This window comes from Dermacentor andersoni, chromosome 5 (assembly GCF_023375885.2).
Source record: "Dermacentor andersoni chromosome 5, qqDerAnde1_hic_scaffold, whole genome shotgun sequence".
In the NCBI taxonomy this organism is placed as follows: Eukaryota; Metazoa; Arthropoda; class Arachnida; order Ixodida; family Ixodidae; genus Dermacentor; species Dermacentor andersoni.
In genome coordinates this window covers 171,561,163-171,571,867 of record NC_092818.1, presented here as the reverse complement: position 1 = coordinate 171,571,867, position 10,705 = coordinate 171,561,163, and the positions used below count along the sequence as shown (strand labels likewise).

At 45.3% G+C, this 10,705-nt stretch overlaps 1 protein-coding gene across 3 annotated transcripts in view; it reads right to left on the bottom strand.

Annotated features, from left to right (window-relative positions):
* Positions 1-309: 309 nt before the first annotated feature.
* The window catches only part of LOC126531618 (limbic system-associated membrane protein-like), a 227,860-nt gene continuing 217,464 nt past the window's right edge, over positions 310-10,705 (bottom strand). For 2 of the 3 annotated variants that reach the window (XM_050179227.2, XM_050179228.3), the window contains 4 exons: positions 10,341-10,465; positions 7,067-7,268; positions 5,367-5,438; positions 310-4,375 (listed from right to left, as the gene is read on the bottom strand). In XM_050179227.2, coding sequence (XP_050035184.1) covers positions 4,254-4,375; positions 5,367-5,438; positions 7,067-7,268; positions 10,341-10,465 — 521 coding nt within the window. In that variant the 3' untranslated portion in view covers positions 310-4,253. The remainder of the gene's footprint in view (positions 4,376-5,366; positions 5,439-7,066; positions 7,269-10,340; positions 10,466-10,705) is intronic. The other variant, XM_050179229.2, reaches the window with a different exon arrangement.

Genomic DNA, 10,705 nt, shown 5'->3' with positions numbered 1-10,705 from the left:
TTTTATGCGACATTCACACAGAAAGTCACTAAAGGCCTGCTGCGTTTCTTTAGAACGACTGGGCCCCGACTGCTTTTGAATGTGCGTTAAACGCCACATGAATGCTCCCGCATCTCTTGCTATCCTTTTCCTTTATCCTTTCTTTTCACTCTTTCCCCTCCCCCAGAGTTCTGTAGCAAACCCGGTGCAACCTGGTCAACCTCCCCGCGCTACCTTTGTTCCCTCTCTTTTCAACCAAAGATGCACTTGTGGCAGGTGGGCATTGGTTGCTCGATTCACTGTCACAAAGTAATGACTCCGAGACTCACCCCTTGGTTGTAATTGACTTTATTGACAGAACATTCACAAAATCCACAAGACTGAACTGCTTTCCTTGTATATTCCAAATGCCAAGAGAAATTATTTGCAGCAGTGACAACTGCTCGCTGGCTGTGACTGTATTGCGAGACCACGTCACATTCGGTGCTTGGGAAAGTGCCCCTCGTCGCATCTGCTCTACCTCACCGCTAGCAGCAACTGAGAGGAGTAATCAATACGTGAAAAGAAGGCGCTCCTGGAAGGTTGAAACGAAGGGTTCGACATAATGTCAATTCGTCTGTTATTCACTGGCGAAGTGCTCTTCCATGGATACTGTGTGGCTTAATCTATCAGCCAATTATCATTAGCTGTTTTCCGGTTGTGAAAAAAAAAAGTTCGATGTAGCAATGCGCCAATGCTCGAGACGGAAGTTATGCCAAGCTAATCATCGCAGCTTTCGAAGCTTTTCTTTCATAACGCTTACAAACTCAGAGGCACTTTGGTGTGACGGCTGCTGCAGGCGAAACCATGTTGAGTTGAAACATAAAGGCCACAACTGCAAATAATTTGTCACAGTAGCTTGGAATGTACAACCATACATGTCACCTATGCTCAAAGTAAAACAAAATAAAAAAAGATAACACGCCATTCAAGAGTATCTTTTACTTTCAATACTTTGAAAATGAGCTGCTTGTGTTATTAACGCCTAGAATTTGCCTTTGGTCATGCTTTAAAGATGTTCCACCAACCATTGTGTTGTATTAGAAGATGGTCTCTCGCGTAGCTAATGAACATACACTCGCCACTCGGACTGAAAATAGCATCAGCTAGCAGCGTCTGTTGACAAGAGGGCAAATCTAGGCTGTCTAGCCTTCATCATCAGTAACGTGAGTTAAATAGATGGCAGTATCGATTATAGGAGCTTGATAAAGTGTTCGAACGCCCAGGGGAAAAAAAAGAAAGAAACCTTTCGGAACCCATTCGTAACCTCGCAAAGTACAGTCAACAAGAATACTTGATGCTCTAGCACTTCAGAATTTCGAGTATTGATATTCGCTGTACCACAAACATTCTCTCACCATTTTTCGGGCGCGACACGCTAAACAGGTGCTAGAAGGCTACAACAACTTTGCGACACGCAAGTGAAGGTAATCGGGATTTAAGTGAATCACACGCTGTCTCTTGCTCTTCGGTGCAATAAATACTCGAGCAGAGACAGCTTCTGTCAAAACACTCATACACACCACTTCCTTTTATTGTTTTATTTTCTCCCTAATTTCAGGCGAGTAGCAACGGAGTTCTGTTACGCCAGCTGTCTCTGTACTACAGTAACACCGCTTCTTGCACAATTAGCCGCCATCACTGTTCTTTGGACAGGCACCAGTAACTTAACAAGTGTCTCACCGGAGACTGTCGCGACCAAAATCTCAACGCCGCTGTGTCAAAACTCACAATCTTTACCTTGCGTAAAAGTACGTTGTGCTCATTAAAATTAACATTACAAGGAAGCGCGGAGCGGAATTTTTCACTTTGTGACAGCCATGGAAGCACTCGGCTTTTTAGGAGGCGAATTCAAAGTGAGTATTCCTATGCGAGCCTGCGTCATGTGTCTAGACTGCTTCCACCAGTAGATGGATGTACTTTACTATTATTCTCTTTGAAACGAGGCGATGGCAGGCGCCAACACGCTCGCACAAATCCACAAAGTATCCCTCTCATACGCGCATGTTCCATTTAAATGTACACAGCACTGTACACGTGTTAAATTAATTACAAAAAACGTGCGTGTGATGTCAGCGAAAACATGAATTTACGCGAAGGACTGTTGAAAGGTAGTAGTCCCAATACACCCGGACGTCCTTACGCTAACCGAAATAAATAAGGGCCGGGAAAGAGTAAATACCTCTTTTGTGTGCACGTTTTCATCTGAGATGCGTGCGCACACAAACAAAACTGGCAGATTTACTTTCGCTTCTCTGAAGTGCACGCATCAAAAAGCTTCTTTCAACCGTAGCTCCCGCTTCATCGTGTTTGAAGCAGTAACTGTCGCTGTAATATAAATGGTTCCAGCCTAATTTTCTTAATCAGCGACAACGTTTTGAGCAGTGGAAAGCTGTGAGGTGCATGCCTGTCCAAGAAGAAAGGGAAAGCTGCGTGCATGTAACGAGAAAGCCAACGTGCAAAACACCGCTGCTAAGTAATTAGCTGCGACAAAGCCACGTCCGTATGTTTTCATTTTTCGTTTCCATTCTTTCTCCTATCCGACACAATACTTTCCAGTCACAAGAAAAAAATGAAAGAAGAAAACATGCTATATTTATATGTATAATTTTTTTTCAGTAGAAGAACACAGAAGCTGACACTTTTGACGATGAAGTTAATGGATACAAAAGAAAAAATCAATAAAGTTGCGCTACATATATGCTTTCTTTTTTTTACAGCCTCCATAGAACAAGCTATACAAAACGAACATGACAAGACATTGCATTTCACATGAGTTTAAAAAAAAAAAATGAGACAGGAGAAAACTTAACAGGTTGACAGAAAAAAGTGGCCCATTTTGTGGCCATCAGTTTGACAGAACACGACACGTTACGCCAGGGCACACGAATTATGCCAGTGACGCTTGATAGCGTAGTATTGTACAGTAAGGCGATAACTGTGATAGTTCCTAAGTTGCCGCCACAAAAGATAGTTATCATGAAAGGCAGCAAAGGGTATTGGCTAGAGTGACAACGATATTCAATGTGCCATATTTAAGCGTAAGAGCCGCTTTACTGTAGAATAATTTAAGTGTTAGAACATAAAATACTTCATATCTATTGACTTAAGATGGCAAATCCGGAACTCTTATTAAAGCTTGAGCCATTGGTTACAGGACAGTTTTGTCGCCTCACCAGAAGAACTGAGGATGACGCGTAGGAACACAGGACAGGACCTTTCAATGTCATATAAGTGCTAACGGTTCGCTCAAGGCCAGCAAGAGCGTCAATAGTTGGAAGGTTTGAAGAGTTTCTATGCTTTGGATAGTAGTAGATGAAACAAGCGCCACAGATAAAAAAAGATAAGAAATGAAGCCTTAACGTGGCTGCACTCGAAGCGGAGCCTTCGTTATATAGCTATGCGAAAAGTGGAAGAAATAAAACAAATGATTTCGACCATGAAGAGCCACGCTAACACTCCCGCGCATTCGTGAGTCGTACCGCACCTTGACTTCGCAAGATTCCTTCGCCACTACACACCTATACTCCGTGGAGAAAAGACTGCTAAGAGGGAAATCTTAAGAAATGAGAGTTCTGAGTGTATAGTGTATTCTATGAAGCGTCATAGAGTGAAGGCTGTTAACAAGTTGATTAGAAATTTTGGTGGGAATGGCGCTTATAGCTGCTGGTACGTGAGTGAGACGTGAAGCGCAAACAGAGGGTTTTTATGAGAGATAGCTGGTGGTTGTAGCCTAATGGCTTTTCGCGTGTGCTGCTCAATGCACACAACAGATGACGACTGAAGAAAACACGAGCCACCCGTCTTGTGCGTGACTGTTATTTTTTTTTTTCGCTTGCGTTTTCTGGTATCGTTGCCTGCGCAGTGTACACCAGGCAGATCAAGTGAAAAGACGGAGTGAAGAGTAGAATAGAAATACGATATCCCTCGCAAAAAAAAGAAAGAAAGGCAGCGCGAACAACCGAGGAAGGGTTCCCAACTTACGCGTGGACCTTTGAGAGAGAGGGAGAGGGGGACGAGGAGGAAGTGAAATAAACATAATAATTATCATAATTATCATGAACATCGATGATGAGCCTTACTCTTCGCAAGGGAGACGAACAAAATAAGAAATCGGGTGCGCGCGCCTCGGCGCGTCAAGAAGAACGTTCGTTGGTCGGCGGCGCTCTCGGTGTGTCAGACGTAGTCCACGGGTGGCAAAAGAAAAACTATTCGGCTCATGGCGATCGACGTGTTCAGCAGAAAAAAATCGAAAGCAGCGCCACCGTGACGCACCCGATCATGTGCGCACTGAGGAGTGTGGCCCGGGTGCCAGCGTTTCCGTTGCCGCCATCCTTGATCTGTTCTTGTAAGGCGTCTGTAAGCAGAGAGAACAAACGGGCGAATCCCTTTTTATCGCGCGTATTCCAACGGGCCGCGCCGCTATCTTGTTAATTGCGGCATGTCGGTGCATGCCAGTCGTGCGTTTGTTACCGCATACTGCGGAACGAAGATGTTGGCGAAGAAAGTCGGCAGAGTGCTTCCGCTGGCGGGCATCAGACACCACGAAAACAAATTTACTTCCCTCCTTCTTTGCCTAAAATTGGCAATATTATTAACCAAAGAGAAGAGTATGGTGTTAATGTTCAATTCGTATCGTGACAAACAAGTCTATTGAGCGCAACACATTCTGTTCGCTGGCGAAAATTCCTTTCACCAAATGTTTGTTTAGAAAATGCGATCTGTTTTGGTGGTCTCTGTGCAAGGAAAGATGACCATAATTTCCTCTCGAGTGCGACGCAGTACAGTTTTCCGTAGCATCAGATATCTAATATGAGTTACCCAGAAGTCTTTCCTTAATATTTTGCAAAGTGGAAACTTTAAAAAATTAAGCTGTATATAAAATTTCAGAAACACAGACAGCTCGTTAAAATGAGTAGTTCGCACCTGTGTAAGCGGGCCTTCAAAACAACAGAGATATTGTCGGAGTTTACGTGATCTATTTCTGCTCATTCAGTGTGAGTCGTATGCAGAATTCTAAAAATCACTGAATTCTTTATTCGCCTCTTTAGGTCTTAATGAATATTTGAAATATATGTACATGATTAGCTTGATTTGAAACGAACAACACTAGCATATTTTACCACATTTATTTCGTAACGAACTACCTAGCTCATTATTTTATATTTTATCATTTATTTGAACACAACATTCATAGCACAGAAAGGAAGAAAATTATAAGAAAGAAGCAATGCCAATGAGTCATGCATAATGACATGGTGCAGCAAGCAATGTCGAAGGACATGCTACAGGGAGAAGATTATCATGCTAGGTCATGAACCAAAAGAAAAATCTTTCAGGGTCACTACCAGGGTCATTAGCTTGTAGACCAGCTTCAACTTCCTCGCTGGCTTTGGTACTCAACGGCTGTTTAGGGAGGGCTGCATTGGGTGGAAATCATAATAAGCAAGTGCTATATACCACCATGCAGCAGGTAAATAAGATGTAATCACCGCCAGCAACACAAGAGAGAAATTAAAGACGTTAAACATCTCATCCACAGCCTAGGCACAAACGCCCCCAAAATTGGTTTAGCTATGCCATAGTTAGCAGTGAAAGAGGCAAGCAACTTGTGCTAACGGCTGCACCAAGCATCAGAACAATACGAAAGAGCAAAGTTATAGCGAAGTACATGGCGCAATTCTGTCAATTTGCTTTACCAATAAACAAAGAATTATGCGGACTACCACCGGCAACATTATGTTAAAGGTCAACTGCAACGAAGTTTCCCTTTGGCTCGATTGGTTATAAATTAGTAGTATAAATTATCGAAGCAATCGGTGGCAAAGCTGCAGGGCTAGCAGTTTGTCTTACTTTTTATGAACAGCCTTTAAATAGCACTTTTGCAGACGACGTGTGTGTTTGGTGATTAGAGGATATGATGCAAATACCAGTCCATCACCTGCGAGATACTGAGAGCGACGCGGGCGACGCATCATTTCGGAATCCATGCTGAACAGCCGCATTGATTCTCAAAGTTCAAGGTTCTACGTCATTTCGGGCGAGCGCTAACAGAAGCGTTTCTTTTTTTTTTTTTTTCAGTATTTGAAGGTGCAACCACGCACGCTCTCTGATATTAGGCTTATTATGCGGTAAAAGATTTAGTTGCAGTTGATCTTTAACCTGCTCTCCCTGAACGAAAAAAACAGGCGCTTAGCACGGATTCCTTCAGAATTGCTCGAACCAGGATGCTGAAAGCGTCTGGCGGCATACAGGGTTCAACTCGGTATTGATAGCTCTGCAAATACATCCTAAGCGCTGTGCTCAAAAAGTGGAAACACGCTCAGTGAAGCATCATACACCATGGTGTATTGGTTCATTGTCGTGAGCACTTTTGCGAGCGGCAATGTTCTCTGGAGGACCTGCGTGAAGAAGGCTTCTCAAGCAAGAACATTTGTGTGGTAGGGATGTGTTCCATCTGGTTTAGCTGAACCGCAAGCGAGCGCACGGGTACGCTACGAGTTAGCGCACTTTAGCTTAATGATTTCTTGTCCTACACTGACCTTAACCATGCAAAAAAAAAATGCTAAGGTCACATCACTGGTTGTCATTTTTGTTTTGACGTTCAAGAAGGCCTATTGAGTCTCCCTCTTTGACTAAATTCTCCCAAATGGCCTTTTGCACTGGCTTCAAGGATCACGAGCGAGAACTGCTAATATGTTTTGACTGACTGAAAGGATTACCCTAAAGGATCATGTGTTGCTACTCATAAGGATGGCATTGCCCCTCAGAACAGTCTCTAATTGCATAGGTTAGTCACACCATGTGCTTCACTATTAACTGCCGCTCGCAAGAAATGGGCCTGACGCCTCCTGCGGGAAAGATACGCTCCTCCCCTTCCGTCCCCTCACCCCTTGAGTGTCTCGGAAAACAATAAATTTAAGAAAGCATGTTTGACACACTGGTTTTGTAACAGCAGTTCACATCCCTTGCTCAATGTTCTCCGCAAGCGTAACTGAGAGCGCTGACATAGCACAATGGGCTCGCGCATTTTTGCATGCTTGCTCACCGAATGCCGTCATAAAGTCGAAGCTGGTGAGACCGCTCGTGCCCATTTCGTTGGTGGCGACAGCGAGCGCCTCGTATCGAGTCTCGGGCTCGAGATTGGTTATCAGGTAGCTCGTGACGGCCTTTGATCCCATCTTCTGCATGTCGTGGCCGCGGCTACTCGGAATCGTGATGTTCCGCCATTCGTCAATGTCTTGGGCGTGCTGGCAAAAGAGAACGGCACGTTCAGAGAGATAAGCGCAATTTCTACGGCTTAGCCTGACTCTGAAAAAACCAATAGGGAGGCGAACAAGCTCTAATGGTATTGGTGTACGCTAGAAAATGCAGAGCGTTTCTAAAGGTAGCAACTGTTTAGAGGGAGCACAGAGACGTATGCACAACTTCATACATTATGATTATTTCCTGCTTTCAAATTCATTACTATTATGTGTATCTGACATTCCTTGCTAAACACGATTTTCTTTCCCTCAGTGCCATTTTCCTTTAGCGACAAGAAAGACACTGCTTTCTTCTTCCCTGTTTTATTTCCCTCAGTGCCATTTTCCTTTAGCTGTAAGAAAGACACTGCTTAATTAAGGTGATATTTCATTGCACATTGAGTTCTCAGAGGTAAATTTTTGAGTCGCACGCCTCGTACCAGCGACGGGGACACCTTGTGTGGCTTTGTAAGCCAGGGCATGGGTCAGTTTATTCGCAACAGTTTCATATACGCAACAGAAGTGGTTGTCATGAAGAATTATGCTTAGGTCGCGGGATTGTGTACCCATTTTTAAATGTGCGTTACTGTCATGGGAACTGCACAGAGCGATAGATAGTTTCCAACAAAAGTGTCACTGAATTACGGTTCTAAAACTCCCGGCGATTCAATATCATGTTTAAGGTCATCTGCATATTCACGATGAATCTTAATAATAGAAAAAAAAGAACACTAACATGACATTTTACGCAACGGTTTTACAGACCAATGGTTCTACAGTATTGTCATGACACTAAAACAATAATATAGGAAAACACGCATAGCTTTACGCACACCAACATAAAGATGACGTTATTAGGAGAACGTCCGAAAAAATCGAATTCAAATGCGTTGCCAGAATGCTGACTGCTGTCCGGATAAGGCACATTGAAAAAAACCTGATGGTCGAAAACAATACGAGGTACCGCATCATGGGGTTTCTAATAGCCAGCCGTAAAGCCCTACAATATTTTAATAGGTCGCCTGTGCGTCGCTTTTGGACGTTAAATCCTATAAAGTAATTAATTAACCCGGATGGAAACGACTACAGATTTTGGATACTCTTACATGTCTAAAAATGTATGAAAAGAACAAAAGCTCAGTGCCCTTCCACTCTGTAAAGAAGGATGACCAGCGAAGCTGTGTATCTGGGCCCCTTAATGGCGAACTGCACCTCCGCCGGGAGTCGGCCCGGCATTGCACTATCTTCAGGATCGGCCCACGTATGGGGAGTGCTTAACGCCCGCTTCAGCTCCACCGCGGGTCGGCCCGGCATTGCACTATCTTCGGGATCGGTCCACGTATGGGGGAGTGCTTAACGCCTGCTTTACCTCCGCCGCGGGTCGGGACAGTATTGCACTATCTTTGGGATCGGCCCACGTATGGGGAGTGCTTAACGCCTGCTTCACCTTCGCCGCGGTTCGGCCCGGCATTGCACTATCTTCAGGATCGGCCCACGTATGGGCAGTGCTTAACGCCTGCCTTAGGTCCACCGCGGGTCGGCCCGGCATTGCACTATCTTCGGGATCGGCCCATGTATGTGGAGTACTTAACGCCTGCTTTACTTCCGCCGCGGGTCGCCCCGGTTTTGCACTATCTTCAGGGTCGGCCCACGTATGGGGAGTGCTTAACGCCTGCTTCAGCTCCGCCGCTGGTCGGCCCGGCATTGCACTATCTTCGGGATCGGCCCACGTATGGGGAGTGCTTAACGCCTGCTTTACCTCCGCCGCGGGTCTGGTCGGTATTGCACTATCCTTGGGATCGGCCCACGTATGGGGAGTGCTTAACGCCTGCTTCACCTCTGCCGCAAGTCGTCCCGGCATTACATTATCTTCGAGATCGGCCCACGTATGGGGAGTGCTTAACGCCTGCTTGACCTCCGCCGCGGTTCGGGACGGTATTGCTTTATCTTCGGGATCAGCCCACGTATGGGCAGTGATTAACGCCTGCTTTACGTCCGCCGCGGGTCGCCCCGGCATTGCACTATCTCCAGAATCGGAGATAGTGCAACTACACGAAAATTTCCTTGGACGGTAGAGGTATACAGCTTCGTTGTAAAATTCTGAGCTACAAAAAAAGTGTTTATATGATCCAATTTTGTAAATAAACGATCAGTTGGAAGTAAGCGCTTGTGTTGTCTGCTCCTCACTTTATCCTTGTTTGTGCACGCTTGACCGTGATCTGATATGGGTAATCAACTAGCTCAAAAGTCAGTGCTCCTGAGCTACTGTACTACAATATTAGTAACTGTGGATTCGTATAGTAAATTGACTCTAACAGGCAGGTCAAGCAGGCTTTTCTCAACATGCATCCGTAATATGTGTTAAAAGAGAAACAAAGAAACGCCAACTTTCACTTCCTTTTTCACGCGCCATCTGAAGGCAGACATTTGTCAGTAACATAGATCCAGACGCACGTCACCCTAATTTAGGATATCTCGATCATCAGTACCGCTGGCATATCGGTGCACAAGCATAATGTTGGCATAAGCCAAATGAGATTAATGATCAGTGTGAAAAGTGCCTCAACGCCTTCGAGTCAATATGGGTCTATTCTAACGGAGTGCTACAGTTCCTATGTTTATTTTGTCCTCTTCATAGCGTATAATTTGCATGCCGTTCAAAGCGACTGCAAGGCACCACATCAAAATGCGATTACAAAGTATCTCTAATCTGCGAGTGCGGATCAGCTTGAAATCGACGTAAGTGACAAAGTTTTCGCCCCTCGCGCCTGATGCTACAGTTGCGCCTGCTCATGTCTCCTGGCTCCCTATATATTATGGGGCTTTACGTGCCAAAACCACTTTCTGATTATGAGGCACGCCGTAGTGGAGGACTCCGGAAATTTCGGCCACCTGGGGTTCTTTAACGTGCACCTAAATCTAAGCACACGGGTGTTTTCGCATTTCGCCCCCATCGAAATGCGGCCGCCGTGGCCGGGATTCGATCCCGCGACCTCGTGCTCAGCAGCCTAACACCATAGCCACTGAGCAACCACGGCGGGTTCTCCTGGCTCCCTGCGTCAGTGAATGCGCGCGCACCTTTTCCGCCCGGATGTAGATGATGTACTTGTTGATGGGATACGGAGCCACCGAGGAAAGCGAGATGAGGTAGGCTGTCGAGTTGGGTCCCTCAACGCCCATCACGACTGGCCTGGTCGGTGCAGCTGCGACAGAAGCGATAAGAAACAAACGTCAGATGCATTCATTACAAAGGCTTCGGATCTAAGCCCTGATGCGTGTCGCCAGTTTACCCATCTCTTGGAATTCTGAACATTGCCCCTTCGGACATCTGTCAAACTTCATCGCAATGCGCCAGCGTATTCAGTGGGTAGCATTTTAAAAAAATATGATATTTTAAAATATCGGGTGAATTTCAATGACTTCCAGTTAGCAACGTTGAGAAG